General features: G+C 41.7%; 1 protein-coding gene across 3 annotated transcripts in view; it reads right to left on the bottom strand.

Moving 5' to 3' along the window:
* The window catches only part of NTPCR (nucleoside-triphosphatase, cancer-related), a 37,132-nt gene extending 20,528 nt beyond the window's left edge, over positions 1-16,604 (bottom strand). For 2 of the 3 annotated variants that reach the window (XR_010305581.1, XM_064158545.1), the window contains exons 1-5: positions 16,458-16,604; positions 13,970-14,132; positions 12,787-12,883; positions 10,038-10,247; positions 4,527-4,611 (exon numbers count right to left, since the gene is read on the bottom strand). Coding sequence is in view for 2 of the 3 variants with exons in the window: in XM_064158545.1 (XP_064014615.1) it covers positions 4,543-4,611; positions 10,038-10,247; positions 12,787-12,883; positions 13,970-14,132; positions 16,458-16,491 (573 nt within the window). In the remaining variant the exon portion in view is untranslated. Of the gene's footprint in view, positions 1-3,876; positions 4,177-4,526; positions 4,612-10,037; positions 10,248-12,786; positions 12,884-13,969; positions 14,133-16,457 lie in introns of those variants that run through there. The other variant, XM_064158544.1, reaches the window with a different exon arrangement.
* Positions 16,605-17,140: the final 536 nt, after the last annotated feature.

The following is a 17,140-nucleotide window of genomic DNA, read 5'->3' as shown; positions in this document are numbered from 1 at the left end:
TGGCTCTCTCCTGCCACTGCTGAGGCAGTGTCACTTCCACAAATCCCTGATTCTGTCTTGTGGCAGCCATGTCCAGAGACGTTGCTGAGTTTGGCGGCTTTACCACTCGCCTTGGGCTTCTGCCACATGGATCCAGACTACTGGATATTGCTTGCAGCATCAGAAGGCAGATGAGCTGCAGAGAAATCCAGCAAGGGATCACCACCGAATACCTGCCTCACCTCTGTAAGTAAAGCCTGCTCTTCCCTTAATTCTCTGCTCAGCCTGATTGATAGTGGGGTAAAGCTGTGTTTATAGCTTAGCCTTTTCCATTTCCTGACTTCCTACATCTCTCTATTTGTCCATACCATCCTTTGAAGAATTCCCAATCGAATTAGAATCTGTAACTAAGCCTAAACTAGATTTGTGTATAGCTTGTGGGTGAGGTTTTCAGGAAAAGAATTGAATTCTATTTTTGTAATTCTTGACTTGGCCACATTAATTCCCTGCCTCCATGACAGTGTTCACAAGGGCAAAGGCAGAATGTTCATGTACAGCCTCCTGAGACACCTGATCACCAGTGCAGGTCAGGCCCTGCTAGAGTCTCCTCAAACATCTTTATGTGATATAGAAGAGGAAACTGAATTCACTTGCTCCCTTCTATTTCTGGAAGATCAATCCTCTACTCCCACCACCCTGCTCATCAAGGTGGCCAGATACTCCCAATGTCTAACTCTGAATGGCATTCTAGCTCTATGAAGTTCTTAGAGGTCTCTGCTACGTCATTCACAGCTTTTTAACATAAATAAATAACTAGAAAAAAAGCAAGCAATGTCCTCTGCATTTGGCTCCAATCCACCAAGTGACTGCTCCTCTCTTGCTGGTGAGTTTAAACTTAAAATTAGCTGAATTTCCTGTAGCTCATTTAGAAGTGAAATTCTCCAGCATGCAATAATCACCTTCTCATCAATGTGGCTTTTTTTTTTAACTTTCCTCTTACTTGCCCTACTTAGATTACTCCCTGATTTAGGAGCTGGTACTTAATTACAACATTTCACTACTGCTTGTATGTCCTTAGATCTGCACTACAGACAAATTACTTACAATTAACTTTGCAGCAGGTCCGGTGTTAAAACATTCACCTCTCATTCAGCCTGCTCATAGTTTTACAAGTCAAAATTTGTCTCATGCATAATAAATAATGCAGGGCCTGCTTATCACAAGCTGTGTGCAATATTGTGTTGGAATTACAAGCCTCCTTGCCAAAACCATCCTTGGTTCTTGGCCTTCAAGAGAGGAATTGTTAGCTCATACTCTCTCCTCTTTTTACACCAATTAAAAACCTGCAGGTGCACTAAAGTCATCTGGAATCTTGCTGGTACATCAAAGGTTATTATCACCAAACGTGTGCTGTTAGTTAAATCGGCCCATCAGGGGAGTTGTGAATGCTCTGTTTATTGTAAACAGTGCTCTCAAGGCCTTCCAAATGTTTTACTAGTGCAAGACCTGACAATAAATTTTTACCTCTAAATTAAACACAGGGTGTCATAAAAACGAAGTTCAGCTAGAATTACTGCTTTTTCACTCAATGAATATTTGAGCCAGGCAAATCATTTCTTTAGGACTGCCTCAGATCTAAAGGCCAGACATGACTGCTAAGGTCATCTAGGATCTCCTGCTGAACAGAGACTACAAAATTTCTCTTTTTTGACTCTTGAAAAGCATTTGCTCAGAGAGAATGTGGGCTTAAAAAAAACCCAACAAATTACAGACTTTCACCTATCTTCAGATGGGTAGCAGTAGTATCAAAAATAGCATTCTATTTTAACTTTTAACTTCACCCACAGTTCCAGTGAAGGAAAAAGAATGATGTATGTCAATTTCAGAAGTGTTGCTGACAGTTACTGACTGTCCTCACTACAAAAGGTCTTCCCTATACCAAAGGACAATGGCTTGAAAGTACTGTAAACGCACTGGTCAGAAGTTCCTCAAACTTGTTTTGGGGGGTTTTGTTTGGCTTTTTTTTAGTCTGTTATATGAACATGTCCAGAGAAGGGTAACAAAGCTGGTGAGGGGCCTGAAACACAAACCCTGTGAGGAGAGGCTGAGGGAGTTGCGGTTGTTTAGCCTGGAGAAGAGGAGGCTCAGAGATGACCTCACTGCTGTCTACAGCTACCTGAAGGGAGTCTGTAGGGGTTGGTCTCTTCTGCCAGGCAAGCAGCAACAGAACAAGAAGACACAGTCTCAAGTCGTGCCAGCAGAGGTATAGGCTGGATGTTAGGAGGAAGTTCTTGACAGAGAGAGTGATTGGCACTGGAATGGGCTGCCCAGGGAGGTGATGGAGTTGCCATCCCTGGAGGTGTTCCAAGACAAGACTGGATGAGGCACTTAGTGCCATGGTCTAGCTGATTGGACAGGGCTGGGTGCTAGGTTGCACTGGATGATCTCGGAGGTCTCTTCCAACCTGGCTGATTCTGTTATGGGACTACAGCAGGCCTCATGGCACTATTAGCAGGGCAACATACATACATTTATGGGGACCAAACAGCACTTCAAGTGATGAACCTCCAACAGCACTGGCTGACCTGTATTTTGAACTCTGCTGCCATTCCTGAAGGAGCTCCTCTCCCACACCTCTACAGAGAAGTGTCAGATATCTCCATTATATTAAGTTTTAAATAAGGGCTGAACTTCAGAGCTAATCTGCAGCCCCACTAAAACCTTGCTAAATTTTGGCTAATTATTTAATCACTGAAAGATCTAACCTTTTGCAGCATATTTTACAGCTTAAGAGACTTAACACTGAAACAGTAAGCCATCCAACACCTCAGTGCAGAGGTTTCTCTCTGAAAGCCTATAGCACAAAGCCTTGAAAAAGCTTACTTTGGTTCACCTCTAAAAAGATGTCATGTCTGAGTAAGATGCCTGCCATTATGAAAGGATTAGTTATACCTTCAGGGCACAACCTTATTTTGTGAAAAGCAGTCAGGAGCTGTACATTGCCAAAGGAGTGGGGCTCCAAGAGGAATTTTCTTTTTCCCCATATAGGACAAAGACAATGGATTTGGGCAAGATGGTAATGTATTTGGCATATCTGTGAAACAAGACTTTGGCAGCCTTTAACATGGCATATACCTCTTGCCATCTGTGGAAGGGCAGTATCAGCCAGCTGATGACCAGTCCTGAGTGGTGGTTCCCAGGGCTCAGTTTTCTTTAGTATCTTTATCAACAATCTAGATGAGCAGATTTGAGTGCCCACTCTGTACATTTGCAGATGCCATGAAGCTGGGAGAGAGCCCTGATCTGCTGTACAGAGGGGTACACACAGGCTGGATCGATGGGCTGAGGCCAAGTGTGTGATATTCAACAAGGCACACATGCTGTGTCCTGCACTTGGGTCATAACAACCCCGTGCAACACTACAAGCTTGGGACTGGAAAGCTGCCTGGAAAAGCACGTATGTGTGTTGGTCAAAAAACACATTGATGTGGCACTAAGGGACATGGTCTAGCAGTTTCTGTTCTCCTTGCTAACCTAGAGAAATTAAAACTGATGTAATTTGATGAACAGCCTCTAAATCAATGTTTACTTCAAAAAGAAAGCAGAAATTCAAATGCACTGCTGGATTAACAGCTGGATTCAACACTCTTGGAGGTCTTGTCCAACCTTACTAATTCTAAGTTTGTAGCAGACCCTCATTCCGAATACAGGAAGAAGGAGGAACCATTCCCTCCATGCTCCTAGCTGTTTACAAGTCACCTGTAAACACAGCTATTTCCATCCAGTCTCCTACAACTTTGAGTGCCCATTTACCAGAAATAACTAAAATGATAGTTCAAAATGTCTTTAGTTTGGTTGGTTTAACAGTTGAACAGAACAGAAAAAAAAGTCAAGAAATTAATGGATTCTTAGCTGCTTTATAAAAATTATTAGAAGTCATACAACAAGCAAGTGTGCACCTGGCAGGGAATTCTCTTTTCACATGCAAAGCAAATTAAATGGTAATACTTCTCCTGAACACACCTGTACAATTCATAGGGAGATGCATTGTTTAATTCAGTCAAATACTTCTTAATTTACCATTAAGTATGTACAGAACTGAGAAAAAAAAATTCCAATCAACAAAAAGTATCAATAACAGATTGTAAAATTCACGTCAACAAAGGCAGTATGAAGTCAATCCTGACATCATAAACTCTGCACAAAAAAAACCCAGAAGTTAAATTTTGACTGAACATTATTGATTTGAAAATATACATAAAAATGCAGGATTACCATCAGAAACTTGAAAATAAACCCAAAATGCCACCCTCTTAACTACTGTCTGGACCTCTCCTGAGGGGGTAGTGTTGGTTATTTTCCCTCCTTTAGTAGAATACTGTAAATGTCACAGATGGAACTACAGGAAATTTCCTTGAAATTCTAGATAACTCTTCTAACATAGCAACTGGAAAGTAAAGCCTCTCAGGGATAAAGCAGGAAGAACAGACTCTAAAATAGTTACAAATCTTGCAGTGTTCTCTTAAAATAAAAGCTTTGACATTTACCGGCAAGAAAAGGTCTTCATTTTCTGCAGGACTCTACAGCTGCCAAAATGTCTTGCAAAATGCTGTTTCTGTTCTCCTTGCTAACCTGGAGAAAGAGAAATTAAAACTGGTGTAAGATGACGAATAACCTCTACCTCAGTGTTTATTTCATAAAGAGAGCAGAAACTTGGTGTCTACTTCAAAAAGAGAGCAGAAACTCAAATGCATTTCGTTTTCAGGGGAGGAACATTTGAGTGTCAAACACCTGCCTTGTTCTGCTACCAAGAACACAATAAGCAAACCCCACAAACCTGCATATGTATTTGAATATGAATATATGAATATGATCTTTGTATTTGAATATGAATATATGAATATGATCTTTCTGATTTAACCTCCCACAGTATTTTGCAGTATTATTCAGGGCTTGGATAACTAACAAGAACCACTTGAAGAAAGAGCATGTGCATTTGGCGTTACTGAAAACTCTCTTTGATGACCAAATAAAGTTATCCTACTATAAAGTAGAGATCTTACACCTTCAGCACTTGCCAGCATTGTATTTATTAGGATGACAGACCTAGTCAAAACCACCTGCAGTGAAAAGACATTGAAACAGGCTTAGCAGTGCATCTTTGTTTGCTGAGAAACTTTGGCATTACAGGACAGAAACGCCTTGAAAAAGAAATAGGCTACATGAGAAACCTGGTGAGCTTGTGTAGCATAGTGATGTATGCATTTAGCTGCCCAGTCCATGGAAAAGTTGGGCCTTAAGATCAGGACAAGTAAAAATCCATATAGTAGAGTGTCCTGTCTTTCACTGGGCCTATCTGCATTGCAGCACATACAGATTACTGTAAATACCCAAGAAAATGGTAACATTTGCAAGTCAGCTCAGCTGCCAGGTGTAGCAATAATAAAGCACAGACCTGGTGGGGTATGCAGATGTGGAAATTTTGATAGACTGGGTCCTGGTACACAGCCCAGTGAACCACAGCACCATACATTACTACCTGAACCAAACCCTGGGAAGATGGCTGGGCTGATGAAAGGGTTAATCATCAAGTGTCAGCAAAAGCCAAATTTTCAAAAGCCTAACAATTTTTCCCCAGTGATCTCTGCAGAGAGGGCAAGAAGAAATCAAAGACAGATGAGCCAAAAAAAGACCCAAAACCTAAGTGAACCTGTATATAAGCTGAGAAATGTTTGACAAAGAAAAGGCATCACACTATGCATGACATAAAACTATCTACCAGCAAGGTTTCATTATATTCTCTCTGGCTGCAATTAAGAGGTAAGCACAAGGGTTTGTATCCCTTCCAGTATTACAGTCAATACTGAGAAGCAGAAATTCTTTTCCTTTTTCTTTTTAACAGGCAACAGTCTTATCTGAAGAATTTGGCCTTGGGTGCCTACTGGTATTTGCAGTCACAGATATCCTATCCAAATGCTGGAAACAAACACTGTAAATCCTAGAGACAGCGTTGTCACCTACCCCACTTGAATTCAAGAGAGCAAAAGTACATTCAAAAAGAGGGGGAAAATGAAAGGAGAGATCTGCCTGAAAAATGTTGCTGGTTTGTTATCTTATAATTGGCTCGGAACGACAAACAGAAAATCACACAATAACAAAAAGAGCAAGACAGCAAAGAATGGGATGGCTTTCAGACTATTGAGAGACCCCAAAGCAAACAAAGCACAGAGCAGCCAAACTCTAAACCTCACAGAAAATGTCCTGATATCCTGACTTTCAAAGAACCTCCTGAACATTTAATAGCTCTTCCCACTGTCCCACAGCCAACAAAAAAATACTACATTTTATCCATCTCTTTTCCATACCTACATGCCAGAAGTCCAGCGAGAGCAGCAGAATGTGCCAAGTGCTGGGAAATTTTCACAAGTGTTTTACAAAGATTGCTTGATAGATATAAGTCTCCTTGTAAGATCTAGAGACATTCTGTGCAGGCAGCTTTCTCAGAGAGAAAAAAATCTCCCAGTATCTGTACTGAATGTACAAACAGATGGGTAAATTTTTAGACAGGGAGTTGAAAATAACTGTAGGTGCTATTTGAAGGGAACTACCACCTAGACTCCAAGCAGGGAACAGCAGAGGATAAATGCTTTCTTCCCCCAACTGTTAAAGTACTGTCAAGGAAACTCCTCTTTTATAGCCTGTTCTAATTGAACCTTTTCTTCTTCTAATCCATTTAACTATTTTCTTCTTAAAAGGCATATACAACCCAACTGTACTAATGGGTTTCATGGAAGCAAAATTAATTGATGGGAAAATGTGAGAAAGTGAGAATGTGCCAGCTCCTAAGGATAATCTGATCCTATTTATGACACCAAGTCTGCAAAGTTACACAGACCTGGACAGTGCAGAAAGTTTAGTTTTGAGTATAATGGAATTGGGCAACAATGGAAAGAAATGTGTTAACTATCAGAACTCCAATTGTTAAGTGCTCTAAACATAATACTAAATGAAACATTTGGGACCAAATTCTCAACTGCTTTTAGGGCACCTGCATCCATTTACACCAAGTGAATATGCTTTCAAGACAAGGAACTGGAAAACTCCTAACAGATGTTTTTTCTATGCACTTAGTGGCAAACATCAGAAACCTATTGTAACACAAAGAGAAGCATGAGAAAACTCTGCTGAGTTACTTGACTGCATCCTAACTCCATAATGCAAGAAAGCAGGCAGAACTTTTTTTTTCTGGGAAGGTAGCCACCTACTTCTGCACACTTCCAGGCACTGCCAAAGTTAGCTCCCGGTCAGTAATTTCTTACTATTTGTGCACTCCAGGTTCTCCCCATGCCATAGCCATTGAAGAGCACAGCTGGTGAACCCATATTTACTTCAGCTAGTAACACCTCTGACTCCCCAAGGACAGGTTCTGTTTCTGCTCATGCACCCATTTTAGCTCACTAGGAAAGGGCATTTAGTGTGTCACTGGAACAAGCAAAACAGATGCCCTCTTGCACAAGACTTCAGTATAGCAGGCCTCTGACACCTGGGAAACACTGCAGTCTGTCACACATTTCACACCCATGCTTTTGGCTAATGGATTCACCAGAGACCTGTTTCAACAAAGAAACCAGCATGTCTTAGTCTCAGCAGCATAGACAGAACAGTTCGTTTTTTCAAATAAAGTTTTTTCTAGCTGCAGAAGACATTGCTCCATTGAAATTTAAGGGAAGACTTGCTGGCTGTAGTCAGTACTTAGAAAAACACGTATCAGCAGACTGACACAGCTAACAACCTAGGGCTAAATGGCACCTGCCCTCACAACATGTGACTGGAAGCCTCAAAAGAGTCCTTGAAAAGTCAAACACTTTTTCTAGCACTCCACTTCCTCACCTGAGAGCCCCAGAAGCACAAAATTGACTTTCTACAACTGCAGCCTAGTCACAGAACGACTGTTACTTTCAGTAAGGCATCCTCCACTCCCTCATCCCCAGAGCTACCACTGTAAAGTAAGTCATATAAAATTCACATTCACTTGCATTCCTTCAGTAGCCTGACAGTTAACTCACATCAGCTTGTTAGCAGGAAACAGAGGGCTTTATCTCTGAAAGGAAAGGTAGGAGTTGAATGTTTATATGTGGAATTTCCTCTTGTCTTCGTTCCTAGAATAGCATTAGCACTTAATTAAACATGCATTTAATTTCAGAAACAGAAATTGAAGATAATGATGGGACCAGCAGCTGGAAGAAAGCTGAGGAACTTCTCTGAGAACTGCAGTTTTATTAACCTAACTTTGAAGAGGTAAAAATAAGACAGAGACTTCACTTTCTCTGCAGTAATCCAGATAATTCAGTACAAAGTTGTTTAGATACTGTTTCTTCCCTTCCTCACTCAAAGGAAAACAAAGTAAGCATTCTCACTGTAACATGAATCTGATACAGAACAAGCCATAACAGTATACTGCTCTACAGCATATTACCACTGCTAGTAAGCCAGGATGTGTAAATCCAACTCACTCAGTTTACAGTTTATAGGGATGCACAGTCCAGTTTTGGCTATGTAACTTTATTTTCTACCACAGACAGCACACATTGAGCAGGAAAACAAATGAAAGGAGTAAGCCTGTGTTAAGCTTGCTTTTGTAAAGCTGTGGTGGTAGGCTTGATGGGGCAAACATGGGATTATCCATGTTCCCCTGCCCCACCTCCTCCTGTGCCAGAGGAAGCAATTGTGGGAGAGGAGGGCAAAAGCCCTGGCTTCACCAAATACGGTAAGGCCTGGCAAAGTGCCATTCTGATTGGCTAATCTGTGTCCAATGCCCTATTAGTCTTGGGCTAAATATTGATAAAAGGGGTAAGCAGGTAGTGTGGGGCTGCTGCTGCTTAATTTCGCATCCTGAAATTGCCTGGAGAGCTTACCAGGAACAGGCTCTAAATGCCTGCACACGATCAGCCTGCAAAGCCAGCATGACGTTGTGCTAAGACTGCACATCGCACTGCATCCTGCCTGCACCTGAAAGTCTCCTGCTAAGATCAGAAGTCCTAGAGATACACAGATCGTCCAGAGGATCCAGGAGACAAGGTCAGAGAATGTCTGCCTCCTTTCCCCAGAAGCCTGGGAAGAATCAAGTCTCAGCAGCCAACAAGACAGAGTTCCATGTGCTCTGGGTACTGTCCGATTTATACTTTGTGAGTAAATACTTAGTAGCCTCTTCCAGTATAATATTTGCATTTGCCGCTTTAAGAAATAAGTGCTCAAGTCTTACCTGTTCCCTGCATGTATAAATATCCAACCTAAGCATTTTCTGAACCTATGAATAAGCTTTCTGGCGAGTTTTACTGTTAATAACAGTCTCCATAGTTATTAACAATCATCACCTGGATATCAAAATTAATGCAGAATATTAATTTTGCATAATCCCTCACAGAAGCATCCAGGATACTTACAGATGTCAAGGAAACCTCACAAAAGTATTCCTGTGAGCAGACTGTTTCGTTATGGTAAGCTTTTGAGAACCTCCCTGTAACTGATCAGAAATACACTCTGTGGCCCTAATATTCTGAAAATTATATCTATAAAAGTAATATAATAACAATAATAACTACTCCACTACTGCCTATCATTTTTCTTTCTTTTAAAATATGATTACTGGTAATATTCCTGCAAACCAGTCTGGGAACAGAGACAACAAAAAAAATAATATTAAAAGTCTCACCATACTTCAAAAGATTTAAACTCCTAGAAATAACAAATACTTTTATGGCAGTAATACTACAGCAAGAAAATCTTTTAGAACAACTGCATCATTCTTTCTACAGTGTCTCACAAGTAAAGCCAGCCAGCTGTGTGAGACTGCTGTGGTAAGCACCAAATGTGTTTGTTTGTGTTTTTTTTCCAGTAAGGTGAACATCTGCCCATTACAAATAAAATGCAAACTGAAAAACTCATTTCATGCAAGCTACTCAGAGATAGCAATTGGTAGTAATGGTTTTTAAACAGAGCCAAACACAAACCAGAAACCCAGAACAGAAAGTTCTTTAATGGTATTAAGTATTACTCACATTGAACACTTGAACATCTTTCCTACTTCTTATTTCTTCAACAAGATCCAGTGGCTTTCCCTTAGGTACTGGAATAGTGCCAAGCACCACAGTCCCTGAGCCGGCCAGCGTTTGACGAACAGCTTGAATAAAAGCCTGGCTGAAGAGTTCCATTTTACCAATCTCATCTATGACACAAATCTTTTTTTCTGCATCACTGCCAAGGTTTACCTGTGGAAAAGTGCACCAAGAGACTGTAAACAGTACAGAATTTACAAGAAAAAAAAATATAATTTATATGCTGGTAACAGAAATATCTCCAAAGCAAATCAATTCAACTGTAATGCTGGGGAAAGTAGAAGAGTCAAAGCTGTTGCTGGTGACTGACAGACAAGTCTATAATTTCTACTTCCATACAGATTTCTGGAAATATCAAAGTATATATACAGCATAAATACCAACTACAATAGTAAATATCCATAACATCAGTTTTCCCTCAAAGTAGAATTCTCAGTAGTTCCATATAAACTATTAAATGATCAAGAACTGCACTCTGCCTACTAGCAGCTCTCAATTTGAGGGACATCTATTTTCAAAACTTTACCCATCAAGTTATGCATTTACAACAGATCAATATCCACACAAGTACTTATAAAAAGAAAACTGCTTCCATTAAATTCAGATTTGAAAGTTTCTCCTCTTGTTACTGGATTAAAGGATGTCACAACTAGCATTTCTCTCAGAACCAGTTTTTGAAAGGTATCCGGACGACAACCAAGCTATTTCCAGGTCCTTCTCACATGAGAACAGAACAGCTGACTTCCATTTCTTTGTCAAGATATAGCTTATTCTACAATTCTAACCATCCATCCCCCTGGATCATAGCATGGACACCATACTAACGATTAACCACTCTTATGATGAGCTTTTTTTTCATGAAGTGAACGCTGTGCCAAACACTATCATGTTGCAGAGAGGCATGAGCATCAGGGAAGTCTAGGAGAGGACATGGGTGACTGCCACTGAAGGGAAAGAGAACTTAGAAATTGAAGGAACTGTTCAACAGAAAAGGAAGTGCACTGTCTACACTCTCTTGGTCTATGTAACTAACAACTACACTCCGTTATTTATAGAACTGAGGAGGAAATCAACTCCAAGTCAAAACATTATTCCAGATCTACAAATATATTTCCATAGCAATCATGTCATACAGAACCTACCAAAGGAAACTGTTTTCCCTCGTGAAGGCAAAGTATTTGCTTCTGGGACAGCAGAAGAACTGCATAACATGCATTCTAAAATCCTTTCAAGCCAAGTCCCTGCTATGTAGCTGTTTTATCTAAAATCCTTTCATAGATCAGTGAGCTAAAAAGCCAGTACTAGTGATTAGGTCACATATTGAGAAAAGAGCATTTTGCTGTGACAAAAATTCCTCAGTGCTGCCTGATATAAAGTTTCCAGAACCAGAGCCATCATCCATTGCAGGATCTAAAGTCCTCAAAACTAAATGAGCCCACTGTGCTGCTCTGATCAAAGCAGAGCATACCTATGACACTCCTGAAACAAGGATACAAATGAAGAATGAGGGCAGTTCTATGATGTTCCTCACTCTCCTCTCCTGTTTTGTGCTGCCTGCATGCATGACCACACTCCCACAAAAGTGATGAACAGTGCTTTCAATGAGAACAGGGTCATGCACTGTTGAAATCTGCTGGCTCCTTTTTTTCTTCTTTTCACTCTCTTGTACTTGCAGAGAGCTACCAGAAAAATCCAAGACATTTATACAGTTGTACAGCATTGGCATAATATAGTCTATTTTATTAAACTATCCTTCTACTTACTAACATAGTAAATCAAGTTACAGAGAAATTAAACATTTTGCTTCCTATGACTTTGCTTCCCTAATCTCAGATTTTAATGCTCTTTCATAATAACAAGAATCAGATCCTCAATCTTATTTTTGCTCCTTGTACCACTGTTGCTTTCAAAGTTAATGAATAAGTCTCTTCTTAGGCCCCTTGAGTTTTGACAGTGTAGAAAAATCACAATGGGATTTTTTAGTAGTGCAGGTCAGGAGCTGCTGCACACTGTTTGTAATACATTATTGCTAAAATCAGATCTGCTCTTGTTTAATTTTGGAGAGAGATTAGGTTGGAGAGAGAGGGAGAAGAAAGAAGGCGACAGTTAACAGAATGTTAGGAGAATAGAAAAAGATTATATGGAAAATCCTGTCACAGGTGGAGCATTCCTTGTGCAGTAAGCTAAATCCTGAACTATCAGGCTGGTATTATCAGTTAAAACTAACCAGCTTGCAAGTACTGGATTAAAGAAGCAAATGCCTCTACTGGAAGATGGGAATCAGAGCAAGAGTGGGGAAAAAAGGCTGTAAAGAAGAAAAGCAGCAACAAAAGCCTTTTTGTTGGATCCAGTGACACCATTCAGTTCTGTGCACTCATAAATTTTGTTTGCTTTCCAATATGCAAGTGGCATAGGCAAAAACTTCCTGCCTCTCAGGCTAAGGATGGTGTGTCACAGGATGGTATCAGATCAAGAATGAGATAAGACTGCAATCGTTACACCACACTAGGCATGTAAGAATGAGCCAAATTTGCCCCTCCAGCTTTCTGATCTTGAAGCCAGTTATAATCAACAACACGCAAGAAATAGTCCACATTTATTAGCATAAAAAAAATAGTGATCTAGAAGGCCTTCCAATAACACTGACTATCACAAAGCATCCATTTTTCAGCAACTTTCATAGAATACTTACATTTGTCAGCATAGGTAGAACCAACTGCTCAAATGAAACAACGTCTACAACATACTGCCCAACCCGACATTCACGTCTTGAAGCAGAAAAATCAGATCTGAATTTGAAGAAGAGACACAAAAATCCTTCTAAGTAATGAGTTTAGTGAGAGTACACTACAGTGATTTCAGGTGGATTTATGAGAAGTTATCTTAGTAAGTCAAATCCCCTTAATTTTTCTAAGAAAAGAGCCTCTGCAAAACATTGATTAATTTGCATTGCAAATACCACACTTTCACGTAACAAATGTACTACAAGTTACCTTCAGAACTATGTAAGCTTAAATTTGAACAGTGCACAAAAGGACATGAGTATCTAAAAGCTAGTAGGTATATTCACACTGAAATCAAAATGTGTATCTTTGTATTTGGTAATGTGACACAACAGACAGCATCACAGCAGTAGTTCAAACCTCAGTATGGGCTGCAAAACCCTTAATCTTGGAAAAATGCTGGCTTTGCATGTGTTACATTACACTATCCCAGGTGAACCTCTCTCTATTAGCAGTATGCAAATTATTTAGTCAGATCAGGTATGTTTGAATGAGGTGCTAACATGGCACCTTGTCCTAGACTAAATTCTGCACAAAGCATGAAAAGCTAAATAGTCAACGAGGAGACACTGTAACCTCCTCTGCACTCCAGAGGTTCCTCACTTAGTGAAGCTCTGAAACTCCCTTATTCTTAAATTCATGTGTGAGTTCTACAGGCCAGGGAGTGGCTCTTTAAAACAACATCCTGTGCAACTTCCTTTTTACTCTTCACTTTTGACTTCACAAATCAGCCAGTGAAAACAACAGAAAAATCTTCATCCCTGCTTATAATAAGATACTTACTGTATTTCAAAGAGACACAGCCTCACAATAAAAGGCTTGGCAGTGCTTCATCTCTATCTGGTGTAAAATGGATAGTAAGAAAGAACACCCTTCCCTAGCACATTTTGAGTATTTGACTTAGCAACAGAGGTGTTGTTTACAGACACAATACAGGTAACAGCCAAAACACCAGCACTGAACAACAAACTCAAAAGCCACAAAAGCCCTATCTATGTGAAAAATTGCCTTGTGGAGGAGCATTTAGCATGCTGATATTCAGAAGCAGAAGCATGAAACCATAAGCCATTAGAGTTATTAAAACTTCAGTACCTGACCCTAGATAAAGGTCCTCGTTTTCCAGACAAGGTGACAACATCAAACCCTGTTCTTTTGCCGCCTTCTCTAACTTCTTCTGTGTAAAATCCATCAATAGGAATGCCTGAGGATTTTAGAGCTTGAGTGACTTTCTGGATCAAGGTAGTCTTTCCAATTCCTAAAAATAAAGAATAAACAAAAAGCACACAGCATTAACCTTCTACACACAAATCCCATTTTTAAACACCACAGTAACCATTAATTTCAGCAGGAACACTGATTACTTTTTAAGTTTGCAAATTGCCTTTTGTTAATGGCAGGGAAGAACACAAGGGCCATTTAAAGTTCACCCTGTACTGACACTAGCATTTTACTAGTCTTTAAGAATTACATCTACAGTGAAGTAACAACAAAATAGTGTAAATGTACCAGGCTACCCCTGAACTCCTTAGCTTAGTGTGCAGGCAAGCCACAAAGCTTGCCCCAAGCCATATCACCACATCATTTATATCCAAACTAGCTGGAAGACTGACTGATCAATCTCACTTTCTACCACTGATATTGACTACCTTCTAAGAACAGAGATGAATTAATCTACCTTTTAAATCATAAGGTGACAGCTGACCTCTATTACCAGAGGCTTAACTGGTACAGGACACACTACTTTTACTGATATCCCAGAAAGTGCCTCTGACATATCAGGCCTTCCACGGCAAAAAATACTTCCAAGAGAAATGTGCTTCTCTTATGGTAACTGAGTCAAGAAAGGTTTTGACTGGACAGAAGGAAACGCCTTTTTTGTATTGTGAGAACCACCACAACCCAGAAAGGTTGCCTAGAAAGACTATTCAGTCTTCACATCCCTTAAGGTTTTCAAGACCTGACTGGATAAAGCCTTGAGCACCCTGGTCTGGCCTCTCCTCATAACTGACCCTCCTTTACAAGTCCCTTCTCACATAACTCATCCTGTGATCCTCTAATCCATTTTCTTACCCTAAGCCACATCCTTAAAACCCTTGCCACATGATGTCTCCTAGCACAGTCTGATGTGCACCTTCTACGACATGAATGTCAGCCATCTTCCAGACAGCCTTTCAGTTCTCAGGAGCTATTTCTTTGCCATTGAGCAGATACCTCCCCTGACAATCTTCTTTTAAACTCAACTGCATTGCCTTTCACAACATTTAGTGTTAGCACTCATTTTTAATCACTGCTGATGCCGCAGAAAAAAATAATCCATGGCTTCAAGGGTACCTAGTCAAGCTACCAAGCAAACTTTTCAAACTCAAAGCCAAAGGGAATCCTGGCAATTGAACAATAAAATTACAAATGCAGCACCATCAGCAGCTACCATCTTTCCATGGCCTTGTCTCTGTAAGTGAATTTATACTAATTTGGTTAAGTAGATTTCTTATCTCTAATTAGGTTACCTCATTTAGTAAATTGCCCAAGAAAGCTAAAACTATTCAAACTAAGTTTAAGAAAGCTTAAAGTTGTACATTTAACTAATCAAAGCAGCACATCTGGTTTCACTTAAATGAAGAGCGGTAAAGCCCTAAGCAGGCTTAACTTCTGTGTCTCCCAAAAGGTTGCCTTTATTCAGGTATATGGAAAGACAGAGTGAAATGGGTGGAATATATTATCTCAGCCTAGCAGTAGCATTTTAAATTCACCTCAGACAAGACAGGTATCTGCAAAAAGTTCACAAAAAGGTGAATGGGGTACAGTGCTTTGCTTTCAAACCACAAAAGAAAGCTTTACCATCACAGTAACGGGCTTATTTCTTTATCAGCCTTACATACTGCCCTTTATACTATGCTACCTGCACAATAACAAGATTCCCCTAACAGAGTAAACTACTCCACTGCTTCAATCAAAGCCTGCCCACTTGGGATACCAAATTTTACTCTATAGCCGGAAGTGCTAAATTATTACAAGTAAGACACAGAAACAACGATCACTCAACAATCATGAATGGCTGCAGTTTAATTGAAGCAGGATGAGTTGTCCAGGTCTGGGTTCCCCCCCACCTCGCTCCAATACTGAAGTGCAGGGCATGCGCCAGGGACAAAGCAGTGCTGTGTGTAAACGAACACTAAATGAGGTTGGCGCAAGAGCTAAAATGGACTTTCACTAGGAACACTTAATGAATACAGCAGCCATAACCTCAACAGGTGACACCTAAGGACTGGAGCTGCTACACGTCTGCAGGTCCGCAGCCGGAGCTACTTCGCAGGCAGGCACCGGGCCCGATTACAGCCAGAGGCACTCCTGACGTTCCATCATACCCTGAGCTGGTGCTGGGCCCGCAGGCGGGTGTCACCCCCCGGTTCTATGCGATTCACTGCCCCGCCAGCCCCGCACAGGGAAAAATGGCTTGGCCTGACTAGGCTTGGCCTAACTAGGCCAAGCCAGCCCAGATCGAGCCACGTCCCAGAGTGGCCCCAGCGGCTGCACCACCTTCCCTTTGGCCCACTTCCCGGGTTCCTCCTGCCGCTGTTACCTGGGGGTCCCGTGAGAAAAACGTGCTTGGACATGACGGGGGGGTGCACGGACCGCGATCCGCCCTCTCCGCGACCCGACGCGCCGGGCTGGCGGGAACACCGCCCTGTACCGCCCCCACGCTCCGCCCCTGGCCCGGCCCCGCACCGCCTCAGCTTTCGGCCCGCGCCGGCGGCGGGCGGTGTTCCGCGGGCTGCTGCGGTGAGGCGGCACAGCGGCACGGCGATACCGCTCCCGCTCTCGCCCCCTCAGAGCGGCACCGCAGGAGGTGCTCTCCCGAGGCCTTGGCCCGGCCGTGCCTGACGTGGCGGCTTCTGTGGTCTTGAATCACAGCCGTCGATGTGCAGTTTTCATTGACCCGTGCCTGGAGAAATTGAAGATCAGACTTGATGTGGCCCTAGGCAGCCTGATCTGGTTGGAGGTGTCCTTATTCAGCGCACGGGGGTTGGACAAGATGACCTTTTGAGGATCCCTTCCAACCCTATACAGTCTGTGAACGGGCGGCGGGCAGTGACAGCGCCCAGGCGGAGCTGCCGCGCAATCCCTGGCAGCTGCTGAGGGGAACCTCGTTTCTTACGTGGGAGCCCCCAGGTGTGATTACTACAGGCCCGCCCCGGATAGGCAGTGTCTGTCGGCAGGCGCTGAGGGCTTGAGCGGTTAAAGCCGAAGAAAGAGCCGGCTGTG

Source organism: Pogoniulus pusillus, chromosome 18 (genome assembly GCF_015220805.1).
Source record: "Pogoniulus pusillus isolate bPogPus1 chromosome 18, bPogPus1.pri, whole genome shotgun sequence".
Classification (NCBI taxonomy): Eukaryota; Metazoa; Chordata; class Aves; order Piciformes; family Lybiidae; genus Pogoniulus; species Pogoniulus pusillus.
Note: the sequence above shows the minus strand (reverse complement) of the source record. Positions and strands in the feature narration are given on the sequence as shown.